Source organism: Stylophora pistillata, chromosome 9 (genome assembly GCF_964205215.1).
Source record: "Stylophora pistillata chromosome 9, jaStyPist1.2, whole genome shotgun sequence".
Taxonomy (NCBI): Eukaryota; Metazoa; Cnidaria; class Anthozoa; order Scleractinia; family Pocilloporidae; genus Stylophora; species Stylophora pistillata.
In genome coordinates, this window is record NC_142527.1 from 2,044,120 (window position 1) to 2,056,773 (window position 12,654).

The 12,654-nt window shown below is 40.2% G+C and overlaps 1 protein-coding gene across 4 annotated transcripts in view; it reads right to left on the reverse strand.

Moving 5' to 3' along the window:
- Nucleotides 1-12,654, reverse strand: part of LOC111327928 (uncharacterized) — a 32,502-nt gene that overhangs the window by 17,102 nt on the left and 2,746 nt on the right. For all 4 annotated transcript variants that reach the window (XR_015991988.1, XR_015991989.1, XM_088734176.1 and 1 more), the window contains exons 7-15: nucleotides 12,035-12,169; nucleotides 11,890-11,959; nucleotides 11,044-11,173; nucleotides 7,800-7,909; nucleotides 7,228-7,334; nucleotides 6,716-6,791; nucleotides 6,087-6,158; nucleotides 1,215-5,456; nucleotides 397-702 (exon numbers count right to left, since the gene is read on the reverse strand). Coding sequence is in view for 2 of the 4 variants with exons in the window: in XM_088734176.1 (XP_088590302.1) it covers nucleotides 397-702; nucleotides 1,215-5,456; nucleotides 6,087-6,158; nucleotides 6,716-6,791; nucleotides 7,228-7,334; nucleotides 7,800-7,909; nucleotides 11,044-11,173; nucleotides 11,890-11,959; nucleotides 12,035-12,169 (5,248 nt within the window). In the remaining 2 variants the exon portion in view is untranslated. The remainder of the gene's footprint in view (nucleotides 1-396; nucleotides 703-1,214; nucleotides 5,457-6,086; nucleotides 6,159-6,715; nucleotides 6,792-7,227; nucleotides 7,335-7,799; nucleotides 7,910-11,043; nucleotides 11,174-11,889; nucleotides 11,960-12,034; nucleotides 12,170-12,654) is intronic.

Sequence of the window (12,654 nt, forward strand, 5' to 3'; positions counted from 1 at the left end):
CCAGTTTCTGCTCTACTGGTCGGAATACAAGCCTATTGGAGGCAGTCCCCTCCCCAACCCCACTCTTACACATTGTTTTATGTCTCCTTACACTTTTACCCCTGGGTGGTGGAAGGGAATGGCCTGGTTCCCGTGCGTGACCACTCTGTCTACACCGAACAAAGAAACTTAAGTAACGAGTTGTGTCTGACATTTTTACATGTTGAAGATGAAATAATGACAACGAATTGAAGGGAGAGTAGAGAAGAAAGGTTCAAATCTTGTTACTTTCCCTTTGAACCGACGACTATCCATGAGATTGGGAGCAGTAATAGCAATCAAATTAATGAGCTCTTTCCACTTTGCAGAAAGTAATGTCAAAATTAAACATTAACTTAGATTTTTAATTTTTTTTACCAGGAAGGTCCCTTTCAGGAGTTCCTTCATCAGATATATCACTGACATCTTCGTATTCACTCTCCCCTTTAGGCACAGTTTCTTGTGCTGTTTTGTGCGATGGTAAACTATTGCCAGCATGTGCTGCAGACTCGTTAGCATTGAGGATTGAAGACTCTTCGTTGTCTCTCTCCCTCTCAGTGGCTGTCTCAAAAGATCCTAAGTCAAGTAGCTGCACAACACGTAAGCCACTCTCTATGTGGACGGTCCTTTTACTGGGGGAGCTCTCCTCTCCACTAAATATCAGCTTATTCTCTTCTGTGAAACCTTCAAGTCAAACAAATCTCTCATGAAAATAAATACAATCTCAAATATTAGAGAATAATGTAAGCAATGCCGTAGGTTATGATAACAGTCGTCTATTTGGTTAGTCTTTTCGCCTGCCCAACTATATAACCTCATTTAACAACAAACATATGAAACATATGTGTGAACTGCGGTTATGAGACGTATAAGAGCACGATCCTTCGCAATAAAGCACTATTTGAGCAATAATGAAAATCAGACCTGAAAAAAATTTCAGGCCTGTACGGGATTCGAACCACTGACCTCTGTTGTTTGATTTATCATCTACGGGTTTATGTCGAATTAATTTGATGGCCTGCTCCCAGTTGGCTTGTTAGCTCAATTGGTAGAGCGCTGCACTAGTATCGCAGAGGTCAGTGGTTCGAATCCCGTACAGGCCTGAAATTTTTTTCAGGTCTGATTTTCACTATTGCTCAAATAGTGCTTTACTGCGAAGGATCGTGCACATATACATAACCTCATTTTGTACTCACCTTCTTCGTGAACATACAGCTCGTCATCCACGACACTGAGATCTGGATCATCAGGGTTATTATAGTCAGTAACATCCTCTAACTCCTCTTCTACTTCCTCTTGCACCTCTTCTTGCACCCCTTCCACTTCCTCTTCCAACTCTCCTTCCTCTTCCTCTTCCAAATCCCCCTCCACTTCCTCTTCCATCTCCCCTTCCACTTCCTCTTCCATCTCCTCTTCCATCTCCCCTTCCACTTCCTCTCCCACTTCTCCTTCCATCTCTTCCCCTTCCACCTCTTCTGTACCAGATCTGGACTCCTGAGCATTCCGCCGAAGAATATCATAGATCTTACTGACCGCTTTAGATCCCTTTCGCTCTGCTTCAGTTTGGTAGGGTATGGTAGGCAAACACAAAGAATGGTTGATGTCTAAAAGCTTTGCACTGTTTCCAGAGATTGATACATCACTGTGTTTATCAATATTTTTAGGAGGTTCTGATCTATAGTTTTTGGATTCCTTGTATTCTGCGTCAGTTTGATATAGTGTGGCGGTTAAAACACTAGACGGTTTACTGTCCAAAACGTCTGCACTTCTTCCAGAGAATGCTATGTCTCCTTGTCTATCAGTTTGAACACCTGAGGGTTCTGTTGAGAGTTGAGAGGCTGAAATTTGAGACTCATTGGCATCAGTAAGACAAGGGTCCTTAGCTTCAGTGCTTTTTTCTTTTGGCCCATCGTCAGCATTGTCATCCTTTGCGAAACCCACATCGTCAAGGTTTCCTGAAATATCACTGTATCCTTCCCTTTCTGTTTCACCCACATTTTGATTTTCGTTGTAAATAGACTCGCGAGTTGGCGAACGTTTACTGGGTGATTCATTACGCTCTCTTACGGACATTTTGTCAAACCCTGATACTTCTAAGCCCTGGGTTTCTACTTCATTCGTTGATGCCATTTTAACTGCTGATTCCGAGGGTTTCTCTGCTGTTTCTACAGCCTTGGTGTCTACTATTTTTGTCTCCCTGCTACACTGCTCCACCCTATCCATAGACTCCTTAGTTGGCCTGATGACAGTCACGTTTACCTTCGTAGGCGTTTCTTTCTTGTCTCTTTCGCTAGCTGTTATCTGTCTATTCTCTTTTGAAGGGCCAACAACTGTCATCTCTGACATGCTTGTCACAGCATCAGGTTGGTCCCCCGTTTGAGTGCTTGATTTCTGTACCTTGTCCATCGTTCTGACACCATCTGCATCGTTCTCCTTTTGTCTCTCTTCAGCATCTTTCTTCACCTTTGCAAAACCAAGATGTTTGTTGTTTTCTTTTCTTGTCTCACCTTTTTGAGGGTCTGCATCCTTTCTGGTTATTGTTGGTGTTAACTCCTTTGAATACCTTTGTTCTGTAGATTGGGAAGGCATTATGTTCACGTAGCCTTTAGCGCCTCCACTTGAGGCAGAAGCAGTTTTAATTGGAGCAACCCAAAATCCAATAGGACCTTGTTGTCGTAGTGGAAACTGAGGCACTGAAGGCCCTGCAGCATACATGTGGTGCACAGGCATCATTTGCAGGGCTGCAGGAACACTACCTAGATGAGGGTGTCCTGGCCCAGTATGAGGCAAAGGAGGAACATTGAACCCCTGAACCGGCATTTGTGGAAATCCTACTCTCGGGCGTGACACAGCAGGTATCTCTGGCACTGGGCCTGGAAATGGTACACTTGGGGGGAAAACATGATGGGGTCTACCACCTGTTGGTGGAAGACATGGTGGTGGAAGAACAGGCCTTGGGTGAGGGGTGTTTGCAGGCCACCGTGGTACCTCAGATGGAGAAATTGGTGCAATGCCTGGTGGATGTGGCATATTTGTGGGGAAACCAAATCTCTGATTGGGTGGAAGAGGAGGTGTCCACAGCTGCTCACGGTGCTGAATGGTTGGATGTGAAGGTGGAGGTGGAGGGGGAAAGGATGAGCCACTAGGTGCTGGCCGAGGTGGTATGGTAGTGGCTAAAGAAGAAACAGGTGCTGGTGAGACCGGAGAGTATGGCACAAACTTCGAGCCAGGTGGTGGTGGAGGAGCAGAACCGAAGGGCAGAGTTCCACCAAGAGGTGCTGATGAAACTGATGGATTCTGAAGTACGGGTGGAGCACTTGTGCTAATAATTGGTGAGGGTAGGAAGGGGGATGAAAACGGTGCAGAATGAACTGATGGTGGATTTGGCTGACTTGTGCATGGTACCATGCTCAATGGACTCCTAAAAGGCCCTTGAGGAAGGGGTGGATTAAATGGAAAACTTGACGACACTATAGCAGTCGGAGCTGTTGAAGGAGTACTTGCTGGAGTTCCTACAGAGTGGTACCGTCCTTTGGAGGATACCACAGTTATAGGACTAACTGATCCTGATGGCGTAGTGCATTGGGGACTCAAATCCATGGATACAGGTGAATCAGGCGACTTTCTATCTGCTTGAATATCAGCTTTTTCCTTCTGCTCCGTCCCTTGAGACTGTTTTGCAAGCTTAGGTTCCATTGTTTGACCATGTTCATCACCGGATGATTGTGCTGAAACCTCTCTAGAGTCTCTTTTCTTAAGAATCAGTGTCAACTTGGGTTTTTTGGGTGGTACATCAGAATCTGATTGTGGTCTTCTCAGGGTATCGCAAGAAGGAATCGCTGGAGGCGGGGCCTCAGAAAGTTCTGGTACAGTCTGCTCCTTAACTGGCTTATTGCTAGTGGGTGTTGCTGCACTGTTAGGAGTGTTTTTGGGCTGTTTCAGCCCCTTTGCTTGAGAATCTTCCATAGCTTTTTTTTCAGGCCTTACAACAGGTGTCTGTTTTTCTTCCTTCCTCTTCTGTTTTTCTTCCTTCCTCTTCTCAATGCTTTTCAAGTTTTGCTCTCCAGATGACTGTGTAGACAATACTAATGCACTACCTTGATGTTTTTGAGATCTTTCCCCTATCACATCTGTTGAACCCACCCTACTAAGGCTTCTCTTCACAGACTTCTCAGCAATCCTTGACGAAACTGCCATATCAGCAGTTTTTTCCCCCATCACAGAATCTTGTGACTGCGGTTTAATACTCTGAGACTTTGATTGATCTTTCACTGTGTCAAAGACTTTTCTAATGCCATCAATCATGGTGGACAATGAATCCTCTGGCTTTTGTAATTTCATCTTGTTCAAGAGCTCCTTTAGAAGTTCAGTGTTCACTTGACACTTTGGGCTTGATTTGTCTGGTTTCTGTAATCTCATGTTTTCCAACAAACTCCCTATAATCTCACTATTCCCTTGATAATTCTTTTTCGATTCTTCGGATACTGGAAACTTCATCTTCACCAACAACTCATTTAGAAATTCACTATTGACTTGATACTTAGACTGTTGGTTAGTAGCTGTTATTAATGATGTAGATGGAACTGAAGTAGAATTCAGTTTTACTCCTTGCGCTTGCAGTGATGCTTGTGCATTATAAGGCACACCATGGCTACCATTGCTGGTTGATGTGGCTGGTTCATCATCATCATCATCAACAGAATGCCTCATCCTCAATCTCGGATCTTCCCTGTGTTGTTCTTTCCTCACAACAAGTGCTGGTGAAGGTATTACTTTGTCTTCCTTTCTCAGGTCATCAGTGTGCTCTCCAAGAACCTGCTGTTTCTCTACATTTCCTTCATGTCTCGCATGTTGATCTTGCTTTCCAAGAGCTAAATTCTGTTTCTCTGTGTTTGCTGTTCTAATTGAGATGTCTTGCTGTCCAGAAAACACTCTGTGCTGTTCCACATTCCCACTAGTTCTAAAATTCATATCTTGTCTCCCAAAGAACAGTCTCTGTTCCTCGTTATTACCACTCAATCTTGCATGTACAGCCTGGAAAGGCAAATTTGGAGCTGTTCTGGGATTGGGAACATGAGCAGGAGCAAAAGAGGACTGAATTGTCGACTTCTGAAAATCTCCCTCAATGCCTCCTAAAGGGTGTGGCCTGCTAAGCCAACTTTCCACTTCACGTTTCCATTTCACTGTTTGCTCATTTGTCACCTTATCAGATAAAAGAAACTCCGACATATCTTGTCTTTCCTTGCTACTGGATGCCAGGGCAGCTAATGGTCTTGTAGAATCTAAACTGTGCCGTCTCGCTTCAATGAGCTTCTCCTTACCATCAACCTTTGTACTCAGATGTCTTTTCAGTTCCTTTTGAATTTGACTCACTGTCTTGACTTCTCCAAAATCGTTTCCAGTCACTGAGCCACTTGTCGTTATGCTAACAAGGCTCTCTACACAAAGAAGTAAAAGCAAATGCAAAAGTGTGTCACCACGAGCAAAAAAATTGCACAAATAAACTTTATTGAATTTGTTGCGGTAACAAAATAACATCAGCAACTGGGGAAGAAACAGGATGATGTCCCAATTGATATTCAGCCCCAAGTAACTGTTTACAAACTTATCTAAATAACAATAGTTGTAATATCACTAGACGTAATAAGTACACCAAGAAATAACAAAAATTATGTCTGTATCGAGAGGGCTGTTGTTCTATTGTACTATCCTTAAGGATTAAGGACCTGGTATTGAGTGCTCACTTTTCATATGTTGCTACATGAGGTATGTCTATTTTCAAATATTGTGTGGCGATCAAAATTAATAACGAGGTCACGGACAAAATTAGTTTTGTAAATCCCAAAAGAAATATCAGTGTGTTAAAAGTAAATGCAAATAAGGGTTTTCTTCCCTGAATAAGGTGAGGCAACAAATAATTTATATGTTCAATCTTCAGGGGTGTTGTCTTAGTTGTCTCTGCTATCACCATGGCTCTCTTAAAACACAACATTAATCCAGATGTTTCATTTTTGTAATCAAGTGTATAATTACATAGCTGTACGATCTGGGCACTGAGACACTCTTACCTCTGCCAGTTTTGTGTTTCTTCAAATAGAGGAGAACATGAAGTGTTGCTGGTGAATCTACTGTAGTAATGCCTAGGAAATGATTGATTTGGTTAGGAATTGTTTTCATAGTTATCCACTATTGCCACAAAAAAAGACTAAAATTTCAAGCACCAAGTCTAAAACCACTCTCACTGAAAAGGGAAAGAAAGTAGCTCCTTGTAATTCTTTTGCCTAGTAACAATGTGATAGATATATCTAAGATAACAGCATCAAGCCACTGATTTAACCCTTTAAGTTCCAGAAGTGATTAGCATGTAACCTTTCCCCATAATATCCACACATTGTCCAGCAAACAGGAAATGAGAATACTTAAACTTATCAGGTAGAAGTTGTCCTCTTGATATAACACCACATTCTTGCAATTTATTTGCAAGGAATTGTGTAGAAGCAAGGGGGAAGAATTAACAATCAGATCATTAGTAGTTAAAGAGTTAAGGAAAAATAAAGAAAAAAGCTGTTGAGAAAGTTACATTGTTAAGTGATACTCCTCACACAGATACAAAAACCTGTCTAACCTGTTTAACATGTCAGACAAGTTAAGAAAACTTCAGGAAAAACACCCACAAGACCATAGGATCATTACTCACCAAGGTCCAAAGTGATTTGAGAGGTTGGAATTAGAAATATCACTCTATTGGCATCTGGATTTTTGACAATTCCAGCCTTAACAGAAATACTTCACAGTTAATTGATGTAAATCAGAAGACCTAACACAAGGTGAACCTCATTTATTGTGGAAATATTTAACAACAAATGACAACACAGATGAACACCTCTCTCCCATATTTTAAACACAACTACAATTTGATAAATTGATCAACAAACAGCATAACCCAGGACCATTGTTTCCCTTTTGCAAAGGAGCTTTGTCTAACTATTGGTGTAACAGGTATAAATATTTCCTATTTTTTAGAGGGGTTTAAATTTAGTGACCAGGATCAGACATGCATAGCAGTGGTGTCCATTGAGGGGTCAGCTTTCTAGGACGTGTTTCTCTATGACAATTTCAACCACAACTAAACAAATGATAGGATCAAAAATAGCTAACATCAGTCAAAGATAACAACCATAATTAGTTGTAATTCATCCTGTGGCTTACCCAATTTTTTTCCTGGAAAAACTTCACAAGTTTTCTAAGTTTTCCATGATCATCTTCAATTGGGACTAAATCACAATGCAAAAAGCTTGTCCCACCTGCTAAAGATGCTAAAAACACAAAAGATAATTCATAGTTTGAATTATGAGAAAATATCAACTTATTTATTTGTCAGAGCAAAAGTTGAAAACAACAACAACAACAACAACAAAAAAAGCCAACCCAAAACAACTGAAACATAAACACTAAAACACTCCTCTGCTTGTATTTTCAGTGATATTCGAGAGGCTTGCTCCTAAAGTGGAAGCCCCTGGATATACTGAGTACAAAATATCCATAAAGTGATGCAGTTGTAAAGTGCTCTTAACTCAAAATTTCTACAAACTTCATTATAATTTTTTGGAGTCATACATCTTTGCTATAGATGGAATGAAGAGGCTAACTGGCAAGGTTCTTAATAATACCAAGAAATGAAGACCAGATAAAATGATCCTCTTTAAAATGAAACAAGTTTCCTTTTTGAGAATAAGGCCACATAGAATGACAAAATTCAAATAAAACTTGAAAAACATTACCTTTGCACACTCTGGACACAGATGGTGGACCAGAACGAAAAAGTGGGAAAGTCAAGAATGGCCTCAGCTGCTGAAAGGATATTTTCTCCTTCATGACGATCTTCTCACCACTAAAAGTCAAAATGTTAGTAACAACTGAACACGAGTTGATAGCAGCATAACAACTTGATAAAGGACCGCTTTACAATGAGAGAAACCTTTTCCAAAGATCCATAATGATGTGAATTTTACATAAAGGGGGTAAGTTTCTAAAGAAACTGTGGTGCTGTGCTGGTTGGGGTAACAAGGTAATTTGGTAATATCAACTAAGTTGAAATTATAAATTGGCCACCATGAAGAGTTGAAAAGCTGACATTTCAAGCGTTAGCCCTTTGTCAGAGCGAATGGAGGAATTGTGGGTATGTGTGGGTTTGTATGCAGAAAGTGGAGCTACGCTATTAGTGGGAACATGGCAACGAGAAAAACATGAATAAATTAGTAGAATGAAAAGCGTTCATTGATACCTGTGGGATTAAGAGTGCTGATTTGAAAGATAAACTTTTGTTCAAGAATTTTGCAGCTTTCCAAGCTACCTACACTTAATAAAAGACTGCAGATTGCCATATGTTGCTTAGAATGATTAGTTAGATAAAAGTGTCTAGCAACTGGTTTTGATGCGTCTTTGTCATTCCTTTCTACATCACGAAGATGTTCTTGGAATTGGTCACCCAGTCATCTTCCTGTTTCGCTGATGTATATCTTTTTGCAACAAGTGTAAGTTATGCAATAGATGACATTGGCTGAGGTGCACGTGAAGTGATCAGTGATGTTAATGGATCGTTTGGGTCCCGATATTTTTTTCAGCATTGTGAATGAAAGGACAAGAAATATTTCCAGCTATTTACACAAAATTATGGCTCCCATCAAACCTACAGATTCACATAGTTACTTGTTGTATTCATCTTCACATCCATCTCATGTGAAGAATTCCATTTCCTTTTCTCAGTTTCTAAGACTTCGCTGTTTATGTAGTGATGACTGATTTTTTTGATGTAGCGTGTAGTGATGTAGTATGTAGTGATGACTGATTTTTTAGCTCCGACAAAGGGCTAACGCTCGAAACGTCAGCTTTTGAAATCGTTATGGTGGCCAATTTACCATTTCAACTTTGTTGATATATCCAAATTATTTTGAAAAATGTGGCTACCCTGTTTCTGTTGTTCAAGCAGGTCACCAACCCGCCCAACTTATTGATCAACAGTCAGCACTACAAACACCACACAAGGAAAATTCTGACCACATTCCATTTACTCTCACACTTCACCCTTGCAACCACTCAATTAAATCCATTATTCTTAAAAACTTTAAATTACCTCAAAATGATCCAGAGACTGGCACTATCTTTTCGCAACCTCCACTCGTTTCATTCAAACGTGACAAAAACATAGGCAATTTTTTGGTCAGAAGTTCGATACAAACTAATGATCAACCAAGCACTTTTGAATGTGCTCATGCATGATGTAAAACTTGTCCTTTCATTCGCAACGTTGAAAAAATACAGGGACCCAAATGATCCATTAAGATCACTGATCACTTCACATGCACCTCAGTCAATGTCATCTATTGCATAACTTGCACTTATTGCAAAGATATACACTGGCGAAACAGGAAGACAACTAGGTGACCAATTCCAAGAACACCTTCACGACGTAGAAAGGAATGACAAGGACGTATCAAAGCCAGCCGCTAGACACTTTAATCTACCTAATCATTCTAAGCAACGTATGGCAATCTGCGGTCTTTCCTTACATTTAGGTATCTCGGAAAGCCGCAAAACTCTTGAACAAAAGTTTATCTTTCAAATCAGTACTCTTAATCCCACAGGTATCAACAAATGCTTTTCATTCTACGAATTTATTTGTGTTTTTCTTGTCGCCATGTTCCCACCAATAGCATAGCTCCACTTTCTGCATATAAACCCACACATACCCACAATTCCTCTATTCGCTCTGACGAAGGCTAACGCTCGAAACATCAGCTTTTTAACTCTTCACGATGGCCAGTTTACAATTTCAACCTAGTTGATATTACCAAATTAAATTTTACATAGTTAAATATGCCAATCTTAAAACATAATAATATGTAGAACACATACTTCAACAAGTGAACTGTTTCAAAACCACAATAGATAGTGTGAAACTTACAGAAATATCTTACTGATTGAGTGCATATTAAATTTGACTGTTTCTTTCCAAAGGTCAACAATAGTTACTGCAACACTGAATTACCAACAATTAAAAGATCTCTCACCAAAGGTGGTTTACATTCAATAGTACTGTGCTCTATGAAAAATGGAAGGGAGCCCAGTGCTCTGAAACTGTGAAATCCAGGGTGCCCAGCATATGCTTTTTATGGAAAAACTAAGATTCCTAAGTTGCCCAAGAGCAAAAGTAAGCCACCATGGGCCACCGGGCACTGCTAGACCACATCCCTGACTTTACATCAGAGTTGCTTCATCCACACTCAATCATAGTAAAATTAAAAATGCATAAAGGCTGATAGTTTCTAAAGAAACTGTTTGGGGCTGCATCGGTGGGGGTAACAAAATAATTTGAATATAACAACAAAGTTGATATGGTAAATTGGCCACCGTTACGATTATAAAAGCTGACGTTTCAAGCGTTAGCACTTCGTCGGAGCGAATAGAGAAATTGTGAGTTGCGTGTGCTTTCACCGCCTCCCAGTTAGCTCAATGGATAGAACGCTGGACTGTAGTGCAGGAGGTCGAGGGTTCGAGCCCCGGCCGGACCAACTCTCAAGGTCTTAAAATAATTGAGAAGAATTTGCTACCTTTCTATAACATCAAGAAATGGTTAGGTATTCTAGTCTTCTCGGATAGGGACAAATAAATGGAGGTCCCGTCTCCTGCAGGGTTGGGGCAGGAGACGTTAATTTCCCACACACGAGATTACTGTGTGATGGATGTTCTCCCCTGGGGTGGGATGGGTGGGTTAGGACAGCAGGTCCACATCAGCTATTACAGCTGCCAACTAATCAACCTGCTTAAACAAATAAATGAACTTCAACTTTAAAGGTAGAAAATGGAGCTACGTTATTGGTGGGAACACACGACCCACAATTCCTCTATTCGCTCTGACGAAGTGCTAACACTCGAAACGTCAGCTTTTATAATCGTAACGGTGGCCAATTTACCATTTCAACTTTGTTGATATATTCAAATTATTTCATAGTAAAGTTAACTTACATTTCAAAGGGAAGCTTGATTTTCTGCGTAGAATGGCAAACAAGCTGAGCATTAGCCAATAGTCTGTCTTTGTTTGTAATCTTTCCCATCCAAACAACATGGCTGCTTCTTCGTCTCTTATCCGGAATTCCTGACCATAACAGATTTACATCATTTAGCACGAAACATTACCTGTGCATTATAGTGTAAATTCTTCCTGTTAAGTGTGTCAAATGAATTACCAGGATTTTGAACAAGATATAGAGTACATGTAATAATAATAATAATAATAATAATAATAATAATAATAATAATAACAGTAACACCTTTATTTAGACACGATAATGTTTAAAGCTGAACAGTTTGTGGGGTCGTTTGGAAATTTAATTAAACTCTAAATTAAATAAATTCAAATGATGGTTTTTGAGGAGAGGGGAAAACTGGAGTACCTGGAGAAAAACCTCTAGGAGCAGAGTAGAGAACCAACAAACTCAATCCACTTATGACCCCGGGTCCGGGAATCAAACCCGAGACACATTGGTGGTCCAATGTGTCCCAGGTTAGGCAACACATTGGTGGTCCAAGGTGTCCGGGGTTAGGCACCACATTGGTGGTCCAATGTGTCCTGGGTTAGGCACCACATTGGTGGTCCAATGTGTCCCACAGAGAGCTGGGATGTCTGCCCATCATAGCTCTCCAAGCACATAGCTTTTTTCAAAGTTGCCATTTGGAAAACTTACATCATAAAGTGGTTGCCAGAGATAAAATTTGGGTGTCAAAAGAAAAGAAAAATAATTTGAGATATATTGAAATACCAACACATTTTAAAAATAATGAGGAGACATATAATATCACAGTTTAACTTACTTGTCTCGCGTCTTGCAAAACCCTTTGCTGGCAATGAAAAACCACTGTTGTCTAAACTTGAGAATTCCTCCTAACAAAAATGCATAAATCAGAAATTATATGATTTTAAAAAGGTGACAAACATTACATTTTGCTTCCACCTCACCTGTGCAATAGAAGATTCTTGATGAGGACCAGATGAATCACCCATGGAAAAAGTGATAACAGCGTAAGGAAGACAATGCCGTGGCCTTTTTACATGAAGGTCATCACCTTCCTCAGCAAACTCATAGAAATAATACTGTTAAAAAAAGAAAACAAACATTCCATAAAGTGATGAGTTTCTCAAGGCATTAATAGAGAAAACATCAGTTTACAGCCATGTGGGAAATTATTTGGCTCTAGGTCAGAATATACAGACCTTGCTGCCCTCCATCCATATCTCATGATCAAGAGGTAAATATTTTCCCATCTAGCTCATTCTAACTCAGTCACTAAGCATTTTATCATATGACAACTGCTCCTTCATTTTCTCCCTTCTTTTTTTGCTTTCTGTTTAGGCTCTTCGTATCGTGAAATGTCAACCAGCTTATTCAACACCTACTCAAGCCCCTGTATACAGCCCTAATGTAGGAGTTTTTTTTAAGAGGTTTTTCATTAAAGCATACACAAGGCCATGCAGTCATATGACAAGTTTAGTTACTACACTTACCCTCAAACTCCACGAGTGACCAAAACAGTATTTCTCCTTACAATATCAATGCGATATCAAGAAGACAAGTGATG